A 26,582-nucleotide genomic window follows, 5' to 3' on the forward strand; every position below is an offset into this window, starting at 1 on the left:
GTCATTTCTCAAGGCCAAGAAAATGACACTTCCTCAATTTTGCTCATCTTACTCATGAATTAAAGAAGAAAAAAGTCTACAGCTTTACCCCATTATCACCACATAACCAATGAGAAAGACTCTTCTCATGCAAGACCAATGTTTTTGATTCCATTCCCATTCTCCCTTCCAATATATACATATATATATATATATATATATATTTTTTTTTTTTTTTTTTTTTTTTTTTTTTCTGAGACAGAGTCTTGCTCGGTCGCCCAGGCTAGAGGGCAGTGGCATGATCTCAGCTCACTGCAACCTCCACCTCCTGAGTTCAAGCGATTTTCCTGCCTCAGCTTCCTGAGTAGCTGGGATTACAGGCACCTGCCACTGTGCCCGGCTAATTTTTGTATTTTTTTTTTTTTTTTAGTAGAGATGGGGTTTCACGATCTTGGCCAGGCTGGTCTCGAACTCCTGACCTCATGATCCACCCGCCTCAGCCTCCCAAAGTGCTGGGATTACAGGCATGAACCACTATGCCCGGCCCCAATATACTTTTTCTTTTATTCTATTCCTATTTGTCCTTCTTAGAAAACATGCACTGCCACTTTCCCCTGCATGAAGAAAAATGTTGTTCTCAACACCCTACAAAAAGGACCAGATGTAGTGGGAAGTGTAGGATGACAAACAGCAGAGAGAGTCAAGTTACACCTGTTCTCAAAACCTAAGACAAGCCCTGTTACCGTGAAATTTCCTAGATATTCACCATACTAGGCTTATGACTCACAAGTAAAACCAAGCGGGAAGCTATAACGAACACTGATAAACTGGGAATTATCTGCAGGCTTAAGTCTTGTTGACATGAGAAGTGCTTAAGTAAACCAATGGTATTGAATATCTATGACTGAATGCCTAAACCCCTGATTCTCTTTCTAGTAGTACAATGTGGTAAAAGAAAATAATTTACATTTAATGAAAAGTAAATATAAATAAGTGTAATTTCAAGTTATTGCTCTCAGTGCAGTTTTTCTTATAAAAGGACTTTTTCACTTATTCCTTGCACTATAAAGTGGTATGCTTAGTCCTTCACATTCTAGAACACAATGGTCCTTTTTATTGCCCCTAATCGAATTCTATGGCAAAGGATGCAAAGTCCTTACTCTCAACTCTGGAACCCTCTTCCTTGTGCCAAAGACCAAGAAGGCCAGAGACTATCTTATCTCACTACGATCTATTTTGAGCAATGAATGAAAAAACAGAAGAATTGAAAGCACTCTATAAGGTGCCTTTTAGATGACAGGGCTCCTGGTGTCAGTCTTACAAGCATTTGTGAAGTGCTAAGAAAGTCAAGCGATTTTTTTTTTTTTTTTACATTAAGTTAGCTATGAGTGGCAAGAGTTACATGGTTGCTCCAGATGGTTAGTGTCTAAAATGGCCAAGAGCAGAGAAGTGCTTTACTTTACGTGCTGAAACTTTATTTTAGTAAATTCTACTCTAGTTTTACCATCTGGAGCAACACGATGTATACTCTTTCATTCACACAGCAGCATTTTTCCATTTTTTAAAAGTGTATAATACTAAATACATGCTTGTTTTTACACTTCTGGAAAAAAGAGCAGGGGGAACTTCAAAGATTTTCAGAAGTAACACAAGTTAGCTAATATCCTGCTCCTAAGCCTGGGCAACATGGTGAGACCCTGTCCCTACAAAAAATAAAATAATAATAATAATAATAATATCCTGTTCCTAGATCTTTTCTCACTTGATATACTTTGAGTATCCTTCCATATCATTACAAAAAAAAAAAAAATCGATCTCATTTCTTTTACAGCTACATCAGTTTCATGTATGGTTGTACTATAATTTTCTTAACCTATTTCTCACTGATGAATATTTAGGTAAGCTTCAATGGCTTATTATACTAAGCAATGTGTCTCAGTACATTTTTGTTGGATAAAATTCTTTGAAGTGTAACTAATGGGTCAAAATGTATGTACACATTTAGTCATTAGTAGACATAACCAAACTAATCCTCCAAAACAAAATACAACTTTTAAGTGCTCATCTTTGCCAATCCAAGAAGAAACAAACAAACAAAAAGGGTCTAGTTGATTTTTAAATTTGCATTCCCTTAATAAAAGGACCATTTGTTTTGCTTTCATCTGTGAATTACGTATTCATGTTTTCTGCCATCTTTTTCTATTGTGCTGTTGATCTATTTCTATAACACTTGTCTTATAAATTTGTCTTAAAAATAATGATGAAGATAATTTACTACATCTTATAAACAATGCTCTAAAACCCATTAGTTATCAAATACTAAAGACAAATCACTTTATCTAGCAGTTAGTTGTGCTTTTAAAATAAAAAAGCAGAGGCCAGGTGCAGTGGCTCACACCTGTAATCCCAGCACTTTGGGAGGCCAAGGTGGGAGGATTGCATGAGCCCTGGAGTTCAAGACCAGCCCTGGCAACATGGCGAGACCCCATTTCTACCGAAAATTTTTTAAAAATTAGCTGAGCATGGTGGTGTGCACCTGTAATCCCAGCTACTCGGGAGGCTGAGGTGGGAGGATCACTTGAGCCCAGGAGTTCAAGGCTGCAAGTGAGCCATGGTGGTGCCACTGCATTCCAGCCTGGGTGACAGAGTGAGACCCTGTCTCAAAACAAATATACAAACAAAAAAAAGCAGAATAATTAACTTAGCAAATATAATCTGTTTAAGAGTGAGGGGTCTCACTGTGTTGCCCAGGCTGGTCTCAAACTTCTGAGCTCAAGGGATCCTTCCACTGCAGCCTTCCAAGTAGCTGGGATTATAGAAGTGTGCCACTGTGCCCAGCTAGCAAATATAATTTTAGACTGCAAAGAAATATTTTAAGCATGTTTTAGGACATGCTGTATTGTATTTGCCTTGGAATACCCTAAATTTAATCAGGGTTTTTCAAAGGTAAAAGATTTCTTGGAATCACAGAATTTCAAATACTCAAATGCTACTAAATATCTTTACTAAGTAAAACCTTTAAGGCTAACAGGATGCCAGAGAACAACAACAACAAAAAGTCTATATATGCAACAAAAGTCTATATATGTAAATTCTGGTCATTTGAACTATTCCTCCTTTAAGAAATTAACAAATCCCTAAAGTGGCTGGGGAGATTGGCAGAAAATTCAAAGGTGTTCTGTCTGCAGGGTATACTCAATTCAGTTTCCACATAAAAACTCAATTACCTTAATAGAAGTTAACAGATTTGGCTGTTGTTGAGGAAATTAAATTATATAGTGACATCCTACAAGCCTTGCTGTAGGTTGGATTCTAAAGTCAACCATAGATTATCTCCCCAGTAACTGGTCATTACATAGAGGTAATTTTGGTGAATCATGGGGATGACTTTTTTTTTTTTTTTTTTTGAGATGGAGTCTCACTCTGTCGCCAGGCTGGAGTGCAGTGGCGTTATCTCGCCTCACAGCAACCTCCGACTCCCTGGTTCAAGCGATTTGCCTGCCTCAGCCTCCCAAGTAGCTGGGATTACGGCACACACCACCATGCCCAGCTAATTTTTGTATTTTTAGTAGAGACAGGGTTTCACCATGTTGGCCAGGTTGGTCTTGATCTCCTGACCTCGTGATCCACCCACCTCGGCCTCCCAAAGTGCTGGGATTACAGGCGTGAGCCACGGCGCCTGGCCTAGGAATGATTTTTATAGCTATTTGTGTGTTCTTAAGCACATTTATCCTTTCTCGATTTTTTGCATTTTTGATTAATTTTTAGCCAGTTATTTATACTGTGGTCTACATATAATATTGAAAAGATATAGCAGTCTATAAATGTAAATGGAATCTTTACTCCATAGTGTTAAATTAAACCAAGGCTTCTTAACCTGGGCACAACTGGCATTTGAGGCCAGATAATTCCTTGTTCTAAGGGGGCTGTCCTGTGCGCTGTAGAATTCTGAGCAGCATCCTTGGTCTTCACCTACTGGATGCCAGTAGCACTGCACCCCCAATTGTGACAACCAAAAATGTGTCCAAACATTACCCAATGTCCCCTAGAGGGGCACAACTGCACCACTCCCACCCCATGGGAACCATTGAGTTAATCTAATTGGCTCTAGTTGGTGGGTAAGATTATATTCTAGTGTGTTTGCCTGTATTTGCTAATTTTTCCAGAATGGGAATTTTTATTTTTTAAAAAAGGCATCAGAAGAAACGAAAGAAAATGTCAGTAGGTGAAAAAAGGACTCAAACGTGAAATTTTTCAGAAAGTATTTTTTAATTAAAAAAAAAAAAAAAATCACCACCAACACCACAGACTATTCTCTTTGCAGGTCCCTGTGCAGGTTCCAACCCTAGGGCTCATGAAATCAAATTACTAGGTCAGGATCAGCATTTAAGAAAAGAAAAGTAGAATAGAAATAGCAAGGGGAAAATCCTCAAAATTTTGAAAAGCATGAAAAGAAAAAAGGCTCAAAAACACATAAAGCAAAATGATTACAACCTGAGAACCAGTGAGTAAGGACACTGGCCAAATTATTATTTTATGTATTTATTTATTTTTGAGAGAGTCTCACTCTGTCGCCCAGGCTGGAGTGCAGTGGCCCGTTTTCGGCTCACTGCAGCCTCCACTTCCTGGGTTCAAGCCATTCTTGTGCCTCAGCCTCCCAGGTATCTGGGACTACAGGCGTGCACCACCACGCCCAGCTAATTTTTGTATTTTTTGTAGAGATGGGGTTTTGCCATGTTGGCCAGGTTGGTCTCGAACTCCTGGCCTCAAGTGATCCGCTTGCGTCAGCCTTCCAAAGTGCTGGGATTACAGGCGTGAGCCACCATGCCTGGCCAAATTGTTTCTTATTAAATGTAAAATGAAAGGCAACATTTGTCCTGCTTTCTGCCCTTCCTTTCAAGCATTTCCATTTCAAGCATTAATGTAATCAAACTTCATTTGTCCAGAATTTGTTATAATAAACCCTGATTAAGTTTACCTATAAAAAAACTAAAGTACGCTGGCAATAAAAGACTATAGTCTTGTTAACTTTAAACCCAATTTAAAAGAAAGAGGCTTGAAGGTTTTAACATGAACAGTAGTAATTACAAAGGAGTTACACAAGTTTGTCTTATTTAAGCAAATTCTAGGAGGATTTATATCAAAATGCCTTTTGCTGTTAAATGACATTATTGTATATATTTGGAAGCATCTTTTTAAAACAATTTAAGATATTCTCAAGTTTGACTAGCATGCCCAAATATTCTTTCTTTTTTCTGTTTTCCCTCCCTCCCTCCTTCCTTCCTTCCTTTCGGCAAAGTTTAGTTCTGTTGCCACCCAGGCTGGTATATAGTGGCATGATCATGGCTCACTACAGCCTGGACCTCCAGGGCTCAATCAATCCTCTCACCTTAGCCTCCTGATTAGCTTGGACTACAGACACACACCACCACGCCCAGCTAGTCTTTTTTTTTTTTTTTTTTTTCACTTTTTGTAAGGACGGGGTTTCACCACATTGCCCAGGCTGGTCTTGAACTTCTGGGCTCAAGCGATCCACCTGCCCCGGCCTCCCAAAGTGCTGGGATTGGGCCACCATGCTCAGCCCAAATATTCTTAATTATATCAAGAGCTGACCTTTAAAAAGTCCAAAACTTCATATTAAAAGATATGTTATTCAATACTTCAAAAAGTACTTATTAAAATGTTACAAAAGCTTCATTTTTTAAAAGAAATCACTTTTCTCCTAAGATTCTTACCTTTCCATTTGTATGCAGTCCCACAGATTATTACTTTCACAAAAATATAGCATCGTACTAAGATATATCATGCAGCCCCCCAGCACTAAAACAAATCAATTTTAGCAGCACTAATCCTCCGTAGAGTACCACTTTCTAGATGAGGCAGATAAACAACTGCAAATCCAGTAAATCTATTCATAAAGTGGATCATCTCGAAGTAAAAGCAAATTCATGAGTATAATGCTTGCTTTTGGTACCTCACTTATTTTGCATTTCACGGATTAGTGAGAAAAAATACCAACAGCAAACAAAGCTCAAAAGAAAAAACACCACAAATTTCAAAATGATGCTGTTAGTATAAAAAAGAAAGGTTGACACATCTCAAAGCGCTAATCAACACGATCATGCATCAACCGCTAAGGGTTAAAGCCCAAATGCCCAGTATTTAACGATTTGATCTTCACGGATCAAGCAAGGACTTAGAAATCATCTCACGTGCAACAGTATTTGCATAGCACTCCATTTTATCCATGCCACAAAAATGGTAAATTTAGTAGTTACCAATAAACAAGTTGGGGATCAAAGAGACTAAAGCCTTAGACTGCTCTTTATCATAAGATATCCTCAGACAAACCTCCCCATTCTTCATTCTGGCTCTATAAAATTAAGGAGCAGAGAAAAACTGGTAAGTGCTTGACTTTACAGAAAAAAAGCCATACTATTATTTCCTTTGTCATGATATATGTGTGTGTTTAAATAAATCCAACTATATCACCACTCCCCACCATATCCCTCCAAAAATCTAGCTTAAAATAGGTGGTAGGGAAAAGTATTCCAAGTATTGCAAAGAATATCAATTTAGCAATTTCAGCATGTTGTACTTTAATAATTTAAGAATCATCTTTAGTACCAGTGGCATGTTAAGACAGCCAAACATTAAAAAATGGATAATGGGCCAATTTCTGGGCTTTACCCCCAAATCTAATTACGTATTCATACACCCAAACACCAAAAGGAATAAATATGAAGTTTGGTCTAGAAATGTCAAAACTAATCCTTTATTTACCAAGTAATGAAGTAAAATAAAAAAGATATCTTTATTATCTAATCACAATGTCTGCTAATATTTTAGCAACTATTATTTGAATATACATTTAATGTTACATTTTTATTACTAACTGTAATATGCTAACAGAAAATCTGTATCCACTGACCCTCTTCCCTATTTGGCTATAAAATGAAGGACTACCTTAAACTACGTGTTTATGCAAATTGGGTAAGAGAAATTTTTTTTTAATTTTTCTGAAGAAAATAAGCATTCTTAAGGATAGAAATGTATACTTCACAAATTAAAAAAAATCAAAATCATTGAGATTTGCGTACACCTTTAAGTCAACAGATAGAAGTACATGGTAAGTTCAAAATCATCTTTGGTGCTTAGAAATAATCAATTCAAGTAAAAGACCTGACACTAAATAGAAAAATGATACATGAAAAATTAGATTAAAATTGACCAATTAGGACTTCTACTACAAATGTAAGTCTGAATTTAGATCTGCACAGTTATATTTACAATTTTGGAAGCAAAATCATTTCATGAAATTAAGTGAATGCTATACCCCAAACTATAAGACCAAAAAAGTTATTATAAATCCAGGCATTTTGATCAATCCAACAAGAAATAGGTTGAAAAATATTATTTATATCTACATATCCAATAAAAAATTCCAACTGCTGATAATCTGGACAATAAAAATTTGCAGTCTAAGAAGTCAAAGATGGCACTGTCTTAGGAAATCTACTCTTTTCCACATAGAAAAACCTTTGGGAGAATTATGAATTTCTCACTATATGACTGAGAAACAAAGAAGTTCATATCTAAAACAGAACGTTTAAAATATATATACCAAGACAATACATAACTGAGGTTAGGGGAAGTGCATAGTGGTTAAGATTTTACACAGCTGTGAAGCCTAGTAGATCTGGGTTTAGAATCCTGGTTTTGCCAGTTGCTAACCAGGTGGCCTCAGGCCAGTCATGGAACCTCACTGAGCTTCCACTTTCTCATTAGGCTACCTCTAACCTTTCACAGAGTTTCTTGAGGATTAGCACAGGATGCTTAAAGCAAACTGCTGAGCCCAGGGCCTCATATACAAGCACTCAAGCATTAGTTACCATCATAATTATTTTTGTTGTCATGGTATCCAAAACAAAAAGTTTTCCAGCAGTTTGTGGAGTGCTTTTTCTCTTATTCCACTCACTATTTTATGAATAAAATATTCAAATACTCTCCCACAGATGTAAACTTGTATCATGCATCAAAAACATAAATGAATCTATTTTTAGGAAACATGCATCTTGCCATTCCTGCATTTCTTCTTAGAGTATGTTGTTGAAGAGAACAGAATAACCTGAAGCCTTACTGCTCCACACAGACTTGAGCTTGGCTTCATAATGGCCTTAACCTACAATGTATTCTCACTCTAAATTCAGAATGGACCACCACCTACTGCTTCTCCAAGACCTACATGGCTAAGAAAAATGGTTCAGACTGCTAAATAGACAACGTCTCAATGTGGTACTCAAGTTTCGTTTGTGTACAAAGCAATGTAAAAGTAGTCACAGAAGAGAAACAGGACCACAGCTTTCTTCTAAAGACAAGGAACTGTAATTAACAGTACTCATTTCTTTATTTTAAACAAAGGTTACAAGGGGGTAAGGAATATTTTACATGGGACCAACCATACTCATCCTATGCTTTTCTCTCTGCACTTACTTTCCCCAATTAAAGACATAAAAATAGGCTGGACGCAGTGGCTCACGCCTGTAATCCCAGCACTTTGGGAGGCCGAGGTGGGTGGATCATCTGTCAGGAGTTTGAGACCAGCCTGGCCAACATGGTGAAACCCTGTCTCTACTAAAAATACAAAAATTAGCTGGGCATGGTGGTGTGCACCTGTAGTCTGAGCTACTTGGGAGGCTGAGGCAGGAGGATTGCTTGAACCCAGGAGGCGGAGGTTGCAGTGAGCCGAAATTGCACCACTGCACTCCAGCCTGGGTGATAAGCGAAACTCCATCTCAAAAAAAAAAAAGACATAAAAATAGTACTTCAAACAGAAGGACAATATTAACTATTAAAATACTCCCATAGGGGAATATATATACATATGTACATATACACACACAAATAAATATGGATCTGCAATAATGTTTTTATCCCCTAGTACATTAAATACTAAATATATGCTCTAAGGTAAACTTAACATTGCTGTCATATTCTAAGGCCTATAGCAATTTCCCAGTAGCATTTAAAAATCCAGGCACAGCCAGGCGCGGTGCCTCACGCCTTTAATCCCAGCACTTTGGGAGGCCAAGGGGGACCGATCATTTGAGGTCAGGAGTTCGAGACCAGCCTGACCAACATGGTGAAACCCTGTCTCTACTAAAAGTACAAAATTAGCCATGCATGGTGGTGCAAGCCTGTAATCCCAGCTACTCGGGAGGCTGAGGCAGGAGAATCGCTTGAGCCCGGGAGGCAGAGGTTGCAGTGAGCCAAGATCGTGCCATTGCACTCCAGCCTGGGCAACAAGAGCGAAACTCCATCTCAAACAAAAAATTACTCTCCAGGAAAAATATTAAAATTAAAAGTTGAACTTCAATAACTTTAAATACATTTTAAAGCCAATGTAATTAATCAGAAAATGATGGAAAAACTTGGAAGAAATGCCAGGTTCTGACAGAGCAGAATACAGATCTGTGACAAAATATGAAAGTGATCAAGGGAAGACATATATGAAAAATTCCCAATTTCTAATCCTGGTTTTGACCTAATTTTTTTAAAAAGTCTGATTAGTGAACAGCAAAATAAGGAGATACTAACTTTAAAAACCAATTTTACAACAGTAGAGTATATGCTTATAGTCAGTGCACCTGATATTAAAAACAAACCTCCAGAATAACATTTCCAATCAACTGGTAAACCACTGTGGCAAACTGTACACACAAGGCAAAAGGTCTGTGTTCATTTCACTGCTGAAGAGTGGATGGCATCAGGGCTGCGAATCTAATACTTCACTTTTGCAGGCACCTTAACCACTCTTCTGATAACTACAAGATCATTAAGTGTACAATGCGTTGTCTCACATTTAGTAGATGTCTATCCAGATGATGTCATCTCAACTTCAAGCAATCCCCACAACTGTCCCAGTCAGTAACTGATGCAGTGAGATTCTCAAATAGCTTTCCCTTCCTCACAGAGTCCAAGAGTTAAGAAGTTAAAATGGATAAAGTAAGTTACTCTTCTCCCCTTATTTCACTCCCTTAAAACTGAATGCCTCCAAGGCTAAAAAATGGGACTTAAAGTCTCCTTTGGTGACTAAAAAAAGACAAGAACAAACTGATAAACAAGTATGTAACAAAGAAGGGACTAAAATAAACTGGAAATACAAACTCATATTTTCAATGCTTCTGGAAAATGAACCAGTGAGCCAAAAATATTCAAGACTTTTACATACATGCAAACACACACTTAACAACTACTTTAGTGAAAACACATTTCATTTTTCAATATTTACTAATCACTTCTCATGCTGTAAGCTTTCCATATGATAAAAATCACAATTAGCTCTAAAGCATAATTTAATTTGGTATCTGAATTAAGGTATCATTAAGTTTTTGGAAAAAGGTAGCCTTATCTATGAAATGTTAAGCTTCAGAAATAGAAGGCACATCAGCATCAACTGCACGATTAACCCAAGATCACTATGGTAATTAGAAAGAAAAGGGAGTTAACACATCTGGGGATATGGAGGTAAGACAAGAATGCAGTTTCACAGAACATGGTTTGTTATTTAAGAAGAGCAAAGAGAAATGCAAATACTGTTTAGTTTTGCTAACACAAAAGAACTAGAAGTTTCTACAAAAAGTATAATTAGAAAACACTATCATTTGCTTGGCTACTTTTGCATTTAATGGACACGAGGTAAAATATGAGCCAATTTGGAATTAAAATGTCATAATCTCACTGTCAACTCCTGATTATCTACACTAATGAAAAAGGGGGTTATCTTAAACAATTTGAAGCAATAGATGGAGAGTTCTCAACCTACTGCTACTTTCAGCCAATCTTTTCCCTTCTTCAAGTAGTCTGTCCTCTAAAGGTTTAGACTCCAGTGTTTTAGGGTCCAAAAAGGGCCATTGGGAAGAGGCCTGACCGACAGACCATCTCCAAACTGAACCATCCATCCATAGATAACTGAGTTGACGTGACTGACACATATTCCAGTCAATAAACTGCACATGGATGGACACTACATGCCAAGCATGCTTCAGGGTACTTTCTGAAACTGTAAGAATGATGAATGAGACTTCCCCAGCAAGAGCAAAACATTCTAGTACCTAGTGAAGAGAACAAGTAGCTTACCTCCTGCAGTAGATCGGCCTGCTCAATTGCTTTAAGGACATTTTTCTTAGATGTTTCCTGAACTTCCCCTCCCAAAAGAAACTCATCCAAAATAAAATAAGCCTTCTCAAAATTAAAGATGATATCTAGTTCACAGACCTGAAAAGGAAAAAAAAAAAGAAAAGAAAAAATTGTTAAAACTTGCAGAAGCAGAAGATGCTTATTCACTATCAGGTAGTGAATAAAATCGAACTAGAGTGAATCAATCTTAACTCTTTCTAAAAATGACTAAGTATCACTGGTTTAAGTAAGCTTAATTTCCAAATCTCAAGTACTTGAAAACATATTCCTACAAGCTAAATAAGACTGGGCTCTGCATGTTCCCAATATGGACAACTTAATAATTTCTACTAATAAATAGTCATTCCCACCCTCTCCCACGGTTAGAATCCCCAAGACAACCAAATAATAAACTTGTTAGAGAAAAGGTTCCAAAAAATACTATGGCATTCAATTTCCTAAAATAAAATACTACTCACACTGCCGAAATACTTGTCAAGTAATTCCACATAACGATGAATTATTTCCAGAGTAATTAGTTCATTGTCCTGATCCTCAATAGCACAGCAAAAATACAGACTAGCATATCTGTAACAAAGTACAAATGTGAAAAAAACTGTCACCCTATAATCATGTTTTCTAAATATATTTTCATATCCTATTATGAAAGTCCCCAAGTTTATACAGTTTATTTCTTCTTTCACAACAGTACAGATTTTTCTCATAGACTACAAAAGTAATAAATGCATAAGAGAAATTTTGAAAAGCATAGGCAAGCAAAAAGAAAAAAACAAAATAATCATACCACTTAGAAAGAATAAGTGATTTTGCCCTTCTTCCTTTCAGGTTCTTTTCTATAAACATTTTAAAACATAGCAGACCCAGGTTTTTCCTAAGTTTACTTAATAAAAACAAAATATATAGCAGATTAATTCAAACTATAAGTACAGAGAAGAAAACAAACCTTCCAACTGAAGGAGGACTTGTTGAAGATAATGTCAAGGTGAGGTCAATATTTTGGGATATTTTATTGGAATATGTATAATATACACACAGAGAAGACCTTAAGTCCTACAAGCTCAATAAATTTTCAAAGTGAACTCAACTATATACCAGCACCCAGATCAATAAGCTGAACACTACTGAACCCTGAAACTCCTCTGCTACCCTCTCCCAGTCACAACCTCCCACCCCCAAGGGTAACTATGCTCTTGACTTCTAACAGCATAGAATTGTTTTTAAAAAGGTTTCTAGGATTGTGGAATAAACCACACGAAAACAACAACAGCTCCACGTTATTACAGAAGTTAGAGAAAGAGAACAGAAAGTTCCTGTCACTTAAGGGAAACAGAGACCTGTCCTCAAATTTACCAAGTTCTACACTGTTGAACTGAAGTGTAGTTTATTTACCCTAGAAGAGGGAATAAGGTTGGGAAACTTACATTCTCCTTCAAATTACGATTCTAGCATATGGAATCAGGTTATGCTTGACCCAAGGAAGCAAAACTTCAACCTTGAGGCATAGCAAGTTCTTTGAGGAGGATTAAAAGGGCATTTTAAAATGGTTTGCATGTACTTAAGGCTTTTGAAAAGAAAGAAAATAAAAACCTAAGATAGGCTAAACACAGAACATCGCAGTGGAGATTATAATTTTCACTGAAGATCACTTAAATGATTTTTAGAAAACACAATGGACAGTTACTGCTTGTAGCATTAATGTAAAATAATACTGTATACAGAATAACACGAACAACCCGTTTTGAGACTCAATGAATTCTTGCTCCTTAGTATGAAAATAACTAGTATTCACACAACAGCATTAATTTTATTATTAAAACCATTTCATCTTATTTGATGTTTTCAACAGCAAGTACTATCTTTCATCCTTGATTACAGATTAAAAAAAGACAAAAAAAAAATGAGGCTTAAGAGTACAGTGCCTACAAGTGTTAGTACTGGGATAAGAAACCTGATCTTTTGACCTTAACTCCAGGCCTTTTTCCACTGTATCATACAAACTCACTTGGCACATGTATCATGACTTTGTGCATGTCTACTCTACCCGACTTCAACACTCAGTAAGTTATTTAAAATGGTGGGGCTACTGCAGTCTTATTGAGAGGAGGTATTCACATGTGTTCATTTATCATCATTGTGAAGGGAATAAGTCATGGAAGACAAAACAGGGCATCAATGCCAACTTTAACAAAGTGCTCCCTCTCTTTCCCATCACTACTCTGTTTTTGTTTATCTATTTAAAAAGAGAATGGAGTATTCCAACTCTCCATCCTCCCTAACCCATGCTCATTAAATAGAACTTTGAATTTGAGGAAACTGATAAATGATACATAAGATTCCCTGATTTAAGAAAACTAAAGATTAAAGGGACTGACATAAAAATGGTAGATTAAAAACCAGATATGACTAGCTGATAGGAACAGGATGCTAAATAATTTATTATACAAAGTTTACTAACAGTTTCAAGTAAAATTCCTTTTATTTAAGATTTCCTAATGCTAAATGACGAGTTAATGGGTGCAGCACACCAACATGGCACATGGATACATATGTAACAAACCTGCACATTGTGCACATGTACCCTAAAACTTAAAGTATAATAATAATAATAAAAAAAAATCTTTGTTGGTAAAAAAAAAGAAAATGTTGAGAGAAAGAGGTTAAAGCAGACTAATATAATCTTTACGTTTCTATTAATTTAAATTCTGAAACAGGCAATAAAAACCTATAGTATTCAAAGCCAGAAGATAGTTACTCTTGCATGGGAGAGAAAGGATAGTGAATGGCACTTGCACAAGGGTCTTCTATGATGTTGGTAGTTTATTATTAATCTAAATGGAGGTTGCATAGGTGTGGTTAGTTTATGACAGTTCATCAAGCTCTACACTATAATTTCTATGTATTTTTTCTGCATTATTTGTCAATAAAAAGTTAATTTAAAATTGAAAAAAAAAAGATTTCCTCATGCTACTACTATTAAACAATCTAATGCTCGTACCATCCTCGCTCCTTATCCACAGTACTGCCTCTTTCCTTACAAATAAAAAGCACTTAAACACTAGTCGAAGGTCCTAAACTGCATGAATCACTTGGAAGCATTAATTTAAAAATCATCAGAAACGATGTGTCTAAGCCCCAGCCAGTAATGTTTACTTTCACTCAGAATGGAAAAAGAATAATCAAATTAATGAATTCTTTGGTGTAGGTGAACAGATAGCTATCAGGATAATAATGTACCTCTTTCCAGAAAGCTTAGGGAAGGAAAAAAACAGAAACATAACAATTAAGTACCATTCACTGAATCCTCGCCCTAAATGAGACACTAAATGTTGGCTAAGGCTTTTGCATATTTTACCATTCCAATCCTCACAACAACCGTATCCATGAGATACCATTATTATTTGCATTGATAAGAGACCCAGGTTTGAGTAACCTGCCTAGGAACAGCAATTTGACTCTAGAGCCCAAGTTTTACATTAAAAACTATAGCCAGCAGTTGCATTAAAGTAATCTCATACCTGGCAAAAATTAAAATGTGCTCAAAACAATATTTTAAGAGCTTTGAAGAGGAGAGAAATAAAAAATGCCATACTGATTTAGTAAAAGATTACCAAGAGAACCTGAAGTGTACTTCCTATATTTAGGACCAAATGGTTTTTAAAAAATTCAATAATGAGCTCATTTTGTTCTCTTAGTGCCTATTTGTAAGTCTAAATCTGAAGTAAAATTAATAATAGACTAGTAAGAAGAAAGGTATGTTTGGTTATTTTTAGCACAGTGGATTAAGGCTTACTCTAATTACTGGCACTCAGAGAACATCTGAAAGTGCCTATTCTTATATTCAAAACACATGACTTCTCTGCAGTCAGCTAAATATCAGCTAAATATCAGCTGACTGTGGGTGAATGTAGCTAAAGTGTTCTGAATACCCACTGGTATGTCATTAAAAATTCTTTTGTTAGTAAAGAAAATCAATAAGTATTCTTTAACAAATTATCAAGCTAGTAATTTGGAGATATATATGTTTTTAAATTAATTTTAAAAGACCTTAATCCAGTGACTCTTCCACAAAATGCTACACAAAACAGGAATCAAAAAAGCACAGTATTCTGTCTTGAAGGGATCTTCAAGAGCATTTATTTTAGAGATAAGGAAACAAAGTGACTTGTTTAAAGTCATAAAACTAGCTAACGTTACAAAGGGAACAGAACTTAAGTCCCCAGATTTTCAGTCTGTCTTTTCAGCTAATATTAATTATTCTTATCCATCGTTCCCCCCTCAAAAGGGGGAATTTGTATGCCAAATACTCAGGATGAAGAACGTAGATGAGATAATTTAACAAAAACAACAAAAATCACTTGCTGATATGAACAGCAGAAGTCCTAGTCCAGAATTTCTCAGGAGCTAAGCAGTAATTCTCTTGCTTAAAATGCTCTTCGTTTCCAGCAGTAGGGAAAACAAATCACCTGTTTATACCAACAAAAAATATGTCCGCAAGTGGTAGAGTAGATGAGGTTTTCAGTATGAAATGGAAGGGGGAACGTATAAAGAGCTGATAAATTCCACCTTTTGTATATGACTGATATCTCAATAAAGCTGTTATTTTTTTAAGTCCACCTTTTATTTAAAGGTGCTTGATATAAGTGTCAGAGTTGGATTAGATACCCTTTGTAGCTTTCAAAAGAAAAAGTAGTGGCTCAGCACAGACGGACGGGCTGAGTGACATGTGCATGAACACATGTGCATGAACACCAAGCAGTGTTTCCTGGGATTGAATCCCTTGCTGGTATTTTCCTCCTCCACACGGGGGACTCCTTCCCCTATCTAGAAATAAGCTTAAGCTTCTCACACCTTCTTTTTTAAAAACCTTGTCCCCCACTCCTACGTCTATGAGTGGTTACCACCTCGTCTCCTGTCCTTCACAGCAAAGTTCCCCAAAATAGTCTACACATGCTATTTAAATTTCTCCACCTCTTCACACTTCGCCCCATTACATCAAGAGTTCTATCTCCACTATTCCACTGAAAATGTTCTGGCAAAGGGCATTATATGAAATGCTCACTGTAAAATCTACCAGATTCCTTCCTCACTTTCATTGAACTTTATGCAACATCTGGCATTGGTGAAATTTCTCATTCCACTCTGAAGGTCCCTTCTTCATCTCCTTTGCCTGTCACTTGAATGCTGGTGATCTAATACTTTGTCTTATTTTCCCCAGACTTCCATACCTACATCAACCACATCCCACCAGAAAATCAGGCTTCTCTTAATGAAAGTCACATAGACATCCCCAAATCAACTCACCCCAAAATGAGCCGAGTTCTCTACTCACCTTGTACCCCATCAGCAAACCAGAAATGTGGAGATCACCCCACTCCTCCCTTTTCTTCACTGCTCTCTCCACTTTGTTGTTGTTGTTGAGAGTCTCACTCTGTCACCTAGGCTGGAGTGCAGTGGCCCAATCAGGGCTCAGTGCAGGCTTGAACTCCCAGGCACAATCAATCCTCCCACCTCAGCCTCCAGAGCAGCTAGGACTACAGGTGCATGCTACCACGCCCAGCTAATTTTTTTTTTTTTTTTTTTAATTGTAGAGACGGCAGGGTCTCACTAAGTTGCCAGGGCTGGACTTGAACTCCTGGGCTCAAGCGATTCTCCTGCCTCAGCCTCCTATGTTCTTCCCACCTCTAGAGGTGACCAAGTCTTATCAAACCTGCCTATTTGATAATGGCTATTTAGTGATAGCCCTCCTTTCCAGTGCCTGGGTTCAGGATCTCACGTAGTCTCCTACTGATCCTGCAGGTGCCAGTCTCAGCCCCTCCTGCCCTCATCCATTGTCTCAGTTCAATCTTTTAAGATATGTAAACTTGATCTTTTTCCAGCCCTGTTTAAAATCTTTGCCTCCAAGCTTAAGATCTGAGTTGCAGCCCCATGTCAATCACTAACTGGCATATGGCCCTAGACAAGTCACTTCTCCCAAATTTGCATTCTTTATAAAATTGAAGTTTGATCAACAACGGCAGTTTTCAAACTCAAGAACTGTCTCCTGTGCAGAGGGGTAAAGGCCAAGTGAGCCAGGATACAGGATCTTTGTTCCTGATTTCACATGGAGCAGCCTCACTTCCACTCATTTTATTTAAGGTTCTACCCATGGGGCAAAAAGCTTAAAACAAAACAAAACAAAATCACCTGACTAGATTACTGTAAAACATCTCTCACCTCTCAAATGATATGATTTTTCTATGATCTTTAATAAGACCAAACGAAACACTGGATACAAAATCACCCAAAGATACAAAATCACCAAAGATCATTAAATAATAAAGAGGAGTCCTCAATATTTAAGAAAACTCTCTATGTCTTGTAATCTCCATTTCTTCCCAGCCATCTCCCTGACAAAATATCCAACCCATATTTGGAGTGCAATAAAGGGAAGCTGAGAAGAAAACCAGACTTCTCTCCCACCCTCATTGTATCCCATACTGTTACTTCCATGCATACTCCCCACACAGCAGAACTTTTTATATGCAGAAATGCTCTTATCTTAAATTCAGCAAATTATTCAAAAAGAAACAAATGGGGAATGAAGTAAATGTCCCCTCAAAAAATGTTCTGTAAAAGAAGAAAGTTTATTTCTTTTAACCTACTTAGAACAATCTTGAGAAATTTATTTTAGGGTATTCAGGGTTTCAGATATTTATAAAATAAAGATGTATAGCACTAAAAAAATTTTAGTGTTAAAAGCCAATCTATGAGTCATTTTGTAACATCAAATTTTATTTTATTTTATTTTTTTTTAAACTCCATCACTGCTTTTATTCATATCTTCCTTAAGAAGGAAGTTACATGAGAGAGAAGAAGTGGAGACAGAGAAATGAAGATATAAGAGAAATTCCACTGTGTTTCCAGTCCTGTGTGTGCAAAGCTCTTCATACTAAACTGTTTTCAGCTGAAGGATAATGCAAGAGGTACTTTTTATGTTAGGCTAATGTTATTTGGAAGCCTGAAGGCAGATGGGCAGGGGAAGTGAGTTGGTCCTAAAGCTCAATCTTTGTAGAGCGTAGCTTGGAGGATAGATGGAGAGGAAACAATGGCTCTTAGGGCTTACTCTGCCTCCTAGACCCTTCAAATGACCAATAACAGATGCTCAAGGAGTATTTATTTAATGGATTGATGAATTAGGCTTTCACTAGAATGTCCTAGAGAACTGTGTTGATAATGATGTTGAGGCAACCTCAGGGCTCAGTGGAAATCAAGGGTATGACTGCTCAGTGATGTCTGCCATGACATGGAATAGGAGTGTGGAAGCCTACAGGCTAAAACATCAAATTTTAAAAAAAATCTGTCCTTGACAAAATTATCTGTCATATTTAATTGCACCCCCACCATAGCAACAAGGGTACTTAAAAGTTAATAAACACTACTTACAAACACATCTCATATATACACAAAGAAAACATCTATGTGATTGAAATAGTCTACATAGTCAAGGTATTTATACGTAAGATTCTAAAAATCAGATAAAAGGCATGTCAAATATTAGTCATTACTTCATAGATTTTCGGGGAAAAAGAATTAGACTCTACCTGTACTTGTCTAAATTCAGAGAATTACTCACACAATTTAAAATACTGACCCTACTTTCCCCTGCAATGAAATGAATTCATTAAACTCTTCTATAAAGATGATTAAGCATGAATAACCATTTATGCCTTTAATTATATAACTAGTTTTCAAATTATTTCCCTGCCTTTATCATTTCAGCCTCAGTAATTATCAATCAAAACACCAGTTATTTTAAAAACACAAAGCTTTACCTTAAACCTAGTTCACCTAAATCTTTATTAATCATTATTTATAAATGTCATCACTAAAGTCTGCAATTTCCTAAATGACCTAACATTTGATTCTATTTCACCTTTCTGACAAATAAAAATTATACCTTTTGTAAACAATCTTCAGATCTCGCCACTCAAGGAAGCTGCACATTTTAGGTTTCCGTGCTAAAACGGTCTGAACAAGTTCTCTTGTGATCTTTTTCTTCTCTTTGTCTGATAGTGGGACATACCATTTTTGCAGTCGAAGCTTTCCCTGACGACTAAAAAGCAACATAAACTGCATCTGTTAAGATAAATAAAATCAAGATTACATGTAATACTTTGAATCAATAAAGTTAAGATTATGTGTTTCACAGAGAAGCTTTAGGGGATGGGGCATTTAAATGACAAATGATTAGTAGCCATCAATATTTCTATGCCAATTAAAATAGCAAAAAATTCTTTTGGACAGATCTTCCTCTAGATGCAAACCTTCCAATCCCACCTTGTTCCACATTAAGTTTGGAGGGGAGTGTGCAGGAGAAAAAAGAAAAATGGGTAATAAGCTGAAGTGAAATTTTTGAAGAAAAATAAAGATCACTCTTTCAATTTAAGAAACTATTTTCTACCTGTGCTATACATTGCGCACTCTCTATATGCATCAAAAGAGAATGGTAGACATCAACTGGTTTGGGTACTTTTGAAAGAAACGGAAGACCTGCTATTTTTCATCCTGAGGCCGTTCTAGTTCCAGGGTGAATTACTTGTAGACAGTAGCTTATATCTTGGAATGTTCTCCTCAGTTTATGATGGCATATTTTAAGCAAAACAGAATGATCCAAAATATTAACCGAAAAATCCCATAAATACAAATTTTCCTTAATAAAAAAGTATGTTTTCATCTGACTTTTAAAACATTCCAACTTAAATATGTACAAAATCTAGAACTGAGTTAATGTAGTATTATGAAAAAGAAAACAAACATTTAAAAGGTCACAATAAGATTTACACTTATTAAATAAGATTTAGTATTGAAACATTACATGAAATACTTCATTTAAAATAAAAAATAGTATCTACAGATACAGTGGATGCTGAATTCTAGTGTGTTTTATACTTAAACTAATTTGTATGTATTTGTGATCTGCAAATGTGTTGATTAGTCTGCATGTTTCATTTTTAACGCCAAGCTTTTTGTAATCCAATTGGTCATCTCAACTGCAAACAGAAGTATTGTTTCTACAAAGGTAATTTAAAGGCAGAATTCACATAGGTATCCTTTTTTCTTTTAACCACTGTTAAGTTCCTTTAACAGCGTTACTGCAAATAAGATTCAAGCATGATTCTCAAGATTCACCACACCATCTTGAATTTGAACACGGGGAGGGGAAATTTACAGAACCAATGTAGAATAAAAATGGGCCCTAAATTTCCGTAAGAAATTATCGTCGCTTTTTGTAACCACCCAAAAAGGTATCAACAAGATATCTAGAAATGTATGACGTGGCAATTCAACTTTAGTAAAGTTAAAATGGTCTTATTATCTCACTTAAAATGCGTCAGGGGAACAAAATATAAGGACATTATTAGGTGATACCAAAGTGCCTCCCGTGCAAGTCCTGAAGATAGCGGCATTCGAAGGGGGCAGCAAGTGAAGCATCAACTGGACATTTACTGCAAACCCGTTACCAGAACTTGGAAAAGAATGGACCTCGTATTCCTAGATCTTGGTGACCAGAAAGGGTGAGGGTTTGCTTGCGAAGAGTATGGGCTCAAGGCTGTCTGGAGCAGGGGGTCCTGTATCCGCCCTACCACTTTGCAGGACGAAAAAACAATGTATTCTCCTTAAAATAAATTATGTCCTAACATGGGACGAAACCCGGTTGCAATGCACGAGTATTCCTTTCCTCGTGTTAAAAACCAATGCTTTGATTTTGCCGCAAATCACAGGGCACCACAATTCCTCGAGACTGGCATTAAAAACAATGGGCTCAGCCGCGGCGCGGGCTCCGGGCCAGCGTTCCTCGGGTCCGGCCGTCGCCGGTGCCTCCCCCCCACTCCCGTGGCCACACTCCATCACTGACCAAGCCCGGGCGAGGTGACAGGCAAGGAGCGGAGCAGACAATGGCATCCGCCGCCGCGCAGGGGGCGCCAAGAGTCCTCGGCCGCCACCGCCCCCGGCCCCTCCCGAAAGCGCCCCGCAAAACTTGAGGCGATTCCCGAACCACAGGTGCCACGAGGCTGTCGCAGAGCCCGGGACTGGCCCCCACATCCACGGGCGCGGCGCGGAGTGGTGCGGAGGGCGCGGACGCGGAAAGAAGTGAGTTGCGGGCGCGGCGACTCAGTGGCGGGCCGGGCAGGCTCTGGGTGGGGTCGTCGGGGCACGCGCGGGGTGGCGGGGGGCGCGCCCAGCCCTCCCTCCCCCTCTCCCCCATCCCCGGCGCCCCCTTTCGTCCCCAGGGACTTACGGCGGCCGCGGGCCGCGGGCGCGGCGGAGCTTCGCCGGCGGCGGCGGTGGCGGCGGCGGCGACTAAGGGGAAGCCCCTGTCGCCGTGCTGAGGAAGAGAAGCCGTGGTGCTGTGGGGAGGGGACCCGGCTGGCGGAGGGCAGGCTTAGGCGGAGAGGGAAGGGCAAGCTGACAGACCCCGCCCCGGGGGCCGGACGAGGGAGGAGCCGGGGCTGCGGCGAGCTGAGGGGCGGGCTAGGCGACGCGCGGGAAGCGGCTCAGCGGTCGCCAGCGGCACCGGAGGCAGCGCAGGTAACTGCTGAGTCCAAGGAAGCCGATTGGAGGCTTCTTCGCTGAGGGGTGGTGCGAACCGGAAGCCGGGCCACGTGACCCGGAAGCGGCGTCTGCCGGGCCCACGGGCCCGCGCGCCCGCGCACTCCTGCTGGTGCCTCCGGGACGCGCGCGGGCGGCTGTCCTGCCTGTTTAATGATAGGAGGACGGGATTCTGCGGCGTCCTTAGCCTAGCGGGTGGTGCGGGGCAGGGAAGTTCTGGACAGCGAAGAGCCACGTTCGAGCTCTAATGATTCTCTGTGTCCCCAGAGGGTGGGTCGGGGAGGTGTGACGAGGAGGGTGGGAGGAGACGAGGGAGTGCTGCAACTCTGGAAAAACAAGTCAGCTCTTCTGCGGAGCTCGTCACGCATTCACGGGCCTTTTGCTATCATTTTGCCTCAAAATTGTCCGGAATCCGGCCTCTCCTTCCCGTTGCACTGCTCCAGCCCTAGCCCAGACACCTTCCGCCCCGAGCTTCGCGGGAGTCTGTTCCCTGGGCTCGCCTCGCCCATCCTCGGTGTTGCGGACTGGATGAGTTACCGTCCGTTCGGCTGAAAAGCCCGGACAGCACCTCACCTTCGAGATCTCTCTTCCTTCACACTGGGTCGCCCCACCAGCCTCCTGGGTTCCAGTTTAGCACTGCCGACGACTTGCTGTGCCTGGCATGTCCTTGCTCTCAAATGTCACATCTCCTATGAAGCCTCACCCTAAAACCCTGTAAGAGCGATTCCGTCTTTCACCCACATGCCCGTTAGCCGTTATTTAGCACACCTTAAATTGTATTCATTTTGCATCTCAATCTAGTTCACTGCCTGGTATATAACACAACTAATAAATGTGAGTTGACTGATAAAGACTATAAAATGATAAATTCGTTAAGAGCTGTAATGCTCAGCGTAATGCCGGGGCATAATGGATGTTCATAATTTTCTGAATGATAGAATGGATGAATCATCTAGTCATTTACAGATAAGGAAAGGGGAGTCCCACGGGATTAGGTGACCTTCCTTGAAGAGCCACGGGTTTCCCATATCGAAATGCTATTCGATACCCGAGTCACCTAGGTTCTTACAAAGGAAGCGAGAAAATTGCTTTTGTTGGGCCATGCCCCTTTTGCAGAGGTTGCTAAGTATAGTCGCCAGAATTTTTTTAATGGCCTAAAGTAAAAAAGGAAATGCTAAATTTTTCACGAAGCTAAATGTAATCAATGTAAAGAAATCCTATATTAGGGATTATATTCTTTTTGTGTGCATTATAGTATCTATGAAACTAAGAGTAGTTTTGGGGGCTTTTAAAAAATGCCTTTGTATGACAAAACAAAAAGAAACGTGTAATACTTCCCCTTTTCAAGCACTACTGTGCTGCTTGGAAAGTTTCCTACTAACATGTATGATTAATGTATACTGGAATATTAAAGAAAGGGCACGACACACGGCGCAGAGCTGGCTTTCTGTAGTTCTTTAGGTCCCCCTCGCCCCCACCAGATTTCTCCCTACCCAGTCATGCCCCAAAGGTGCTTTCGAATGTCCCATTTCTCTCTTACTACAAGAAACAGATGCCATTAACCAGTTAAAAGATAGCTCTAATGCTACACAATGAAAACTCGCCCTCTGAATCCAAATGCTGCTTTTCTCTTTTTCTGTGCAAAACACTTATATCCTCAAGGTTCCTGAGATAGCCACCTCCAAGTTTAAACTCTGATTATGCTCCTAATGTTGCTCTGAAAATGAGGACGGGAGACTTGCTGATGATATACTGGCAGTCTCCTTTCCTGCTCCTAGCCAAAAAAAGGTGGGGGTAGGGGTAGGGAGGGGAAGGAATTGTGGGAAAAATAATTAGCAGCTGAAAGCAGCTATTACATAATCTTGGCTGCTTATTAATTTAGCAGAAGGAATGGCTTATTAAATTCTAATAGCAACAGCACAACTGCAAACAACCTAGCAATTAACAGTGCAGGGCCCATTATTTTGTTAATATGTTCTTTTCTTTTGGCAAGTGTATGAGAACAAAATTTATAGAAGCAGATGGTCTTTTTCAATAGATTATAGATGGTTTATTCCCTAGTCTTAGTATTAAGTGCTAATTATGCATTCACTGTGAAAGACAAAAGAAACATGGTTGCCATCTTTGTTAGTAATTAACTGCTTGACTTTGATTCCCACAATTTCCCAATTGTAGGCTTTGTTATATACATGTTTCTTCTCACCTAGTATCTTCTTCATCTGTCATGTCAATTGGTTATCTTTTTTAATCCTGTTTTTGCTTTCTAGATGGTCTTAATTTTTGGTGTTAATATTGATACGAGAATTATATACAAAATTCGTTTCATGAAAAATTAAAAATCAGATTTTATACTTGTTTCTTAGATTTGAAAAAAATGCTTCACTGTCATTTATGCTAAATGTAAGAGGTGAGGGGAAAATAGAAATCTTTACCTTCTAACCATAAAATTTTGAGACTTTTTATGTAATCTTTCCAAAGTTTTCAAAAATAATTTTAGTTTCCTATTAAATGTGTGATGGCCATATACTTTTATCCTCTCACTGTCTCAAAATACCATTAATTTTTTTTTTAAAGGGACTATTTAAAACACATACCCACATGGAAAATAAGAGAGGGAACATTTACATGAGGATGTCGATAAGGATGTCAGGATACACTGTCAGCTCATCATTGAAACACTGATGATTTAAAGAAAAATTGTCATATATTGATATTATGGATATCAATATATGCAGATATATTGGATATCAATATATGACAGATATTAATATGTGCCAGAAGTGAGGGGAGGTTGAAATAATGCTAAATCCTCATGTGCTAAAGGGAAGAAAATAGATAACATCTCAAATAAATCACGAACTATAGATACCAGGAAGTAAATCCCAGAAGCAATGGTGAATTTCCATGGACAGAATCTTGCAGTAGGATGTAATAAAGGGTATTATTACATTTTACTTACGTTTTTTCTTAAATAATTTTTAAAAATATTGTAAGGAAGTAGACAAAAACCATTCCATTAGTTGCTAGCTCTGTATTATGGACTTATACAGAGTTCTTTTAGCCAGTCTATAGATTATTTAGAAATTATTAAATAAAAATGCCCAATAATGGAATTCAGTGCTGAAGCCTTGTAGATCACAGAAAGTGTAAAAAAGATGCTTAGAGTTTGTGAATTTGCATCTCCAAAGATAAAGTTGTTCCAGGGAGAAAAATGGCCTAAAATAATGAGGATTTGTGAACCAAATCATTTCAAAATAGATAGAGCTGTCACTGCCAAAGTCCTCAACAATGAGCTAAAGAGAAATGTGGAACATATGCTCTTTCTCGAAGCCTGTTTCCATAGCTTTGAATAAAATGCAGGAAAATTACTACTGCCCTATTAACATTAGGATAGAGCAGTGATTCTCAGCCTGGGCACTTTTGCCTCCCAGGGGACACTTGTCAGTGTCTGGAGACATTTTGGTTGTCACAACTAGGAGTAGTAGGTGATGCTGCCAGCATCTAGTGGGCAGAGACCAGGGATGCTGCCCAGCATCCTGCAATGTACAAGACAGATCCCATAGCAAAGAATGATCCAGCCCCAAATGTCACTAGTGCCAAGGTTGAGGAAGAAATCCTGGGTTAGTCACTGAAAAGATTAACATGCAGTAGCATATTTTTATAGACATTTCAAGAAATGGAACAAACACTATTTTCATATAAGTTTCTCTCTCTCTCTCCCCCCTCTGTCTCTCTCTTCTCCCTCTCCCTCTCTCTACCTCTCTTTCTTTCTCAGAGTTGGAGCCATTATTCTTAATATCTGCTAGATAAAATCCTTAACTGCTTAAAAGACTGGAGGCATACATAAAGCAGTCAGTATTCTTTAATAGCAACTAGAATAAACTATCCAAATTGATTTTCAAAAAATGACCCCAGAATATTAGTAAAAGTTACTTAAGCACTTGAATCCATGAGATGCCTATTCCATCCATACATACATTGTAAATGTTTTTTAGGTATCTACTTTATGCTGGGGCACTCTGGAAGCTAATGAAGATATAAAGACAAATAAGATATTGACTTGGTCCTAAAGCTCCATTTCTTCTGACACAGAATTTCAAGTCTTTTAGAGACAAACCCTGGATGGTCAAAGGATAGTCGTCAACCAAACGTATGAACGTTTTCTTTTAGGAAACCCCTAGAGATGCTTCATAGAACCTTAGATTTCTGTAACCAACACATTTGAAAACTATGTGCTCTCATGACCTCCCAGGGCTCTTCGCAATATTTTCGTTCAATGAATTTCTATGTCACTCTTAATTCACAGCAATATGAGAGAGATTCTGTATGTTTTAAACGATTTCAAATAATGTCTTGATTTGATCCTTGAAGTGAAATGCTTCAGCAATGATCTAACTCAACTCCAAATCGCTAAACCAGTGGTTCTAGAATATTCTCTTAGAGGACTTGTGAAAATACAGGTTGCTGGGCCTCATTCCCATAGTTTCTGATTCAGGGGGTCTGAGGTGAGGCCTGAGAATTGCATTACTAACAAGTTTCCAGGTGATGCTAATGCTGCTGGTCTGGGAACCACACTTTGAGAACCATTGCTCTATACCAAAAAAAGCTATGATATCCAACTAGAAAGTTGTGATATAATTTTGATGGTCTAAAGGAAACTTGAGATCTGAATATTTTTTTAATCGCTGACCTCATTAAGCCCAAGAACATTAGAAGAGTAATATTCCCAGTTATATTCACCTGAAGCTAAATCTATATGCACAACTGAGAATGACATATGGTCACTGTATGCCCTACACAAACTAATGCACTAT

At 38.4% G+C, this 26,582-nt stretch overlaps 1 protein-coding gene across 6 annotated transcripts in view; it reads right to left on the reverse strand.

The window, feature by feature from the left end:
• Positions 1 to 21,759, reverse strand: part of AP1S2 (adaptor related protein complex 1 subunit sigma 2) — a 29,917-nt gene extending 8,158 nt beyond the window's left edge. Inside the window, exons 1-5 of one of the 6 annotated variants that reach the window (XR_010119593.1) lie at positions 21,458 to 21,759; positions 19,115 to 19,293; positions 11,637 to 11,745; positions 9,284 to 11,256; positions 201 to 298 (exon numbers count right to left, since the gene is read on the reverse strand). Coding sequence is in view for 5 of the 6 variants with exons in the window: in XM_055269251.2 (XP_055125226.1) it covers positions 10,981 to 11,256; positions 11,637 to 11,745; positions 19,115 to 19,293 (564 nt within the window). In the remaining variant the exon portion in view is untranslated. Of the gene's footprint in view, positions 1 to 200; positions 6,353 to 8,341; positions 11,257 to 11,636; positions 11,746 to 19,114; positions 19,294 to 21,457 lie in introns of those variants that run through there. The other 5 variants (XM_063634575.1, XM_055269253.2, XM_055269252.2 and 2 more) reach the window with 5 other exon arrangements.
• Positions 21,760 to 26,582: the final 4,823 nt, after the last annotated feature.

This window comes from Symphalangus syndactylus, chromosome X, assembly GCF_028878055.3.
Source record: "Symphalangus syndactylus isolate Jambi chromosome X, NHGRI_mSymSyn1-v2.1_pri, whole genome shotgun sequence".
Lineage (NCBI taxonomy): Eukaryota > Metazoa > Chordata > Mammalia > Primates > Hylobatidae > Symphalangus > Symphalangus syndactylus.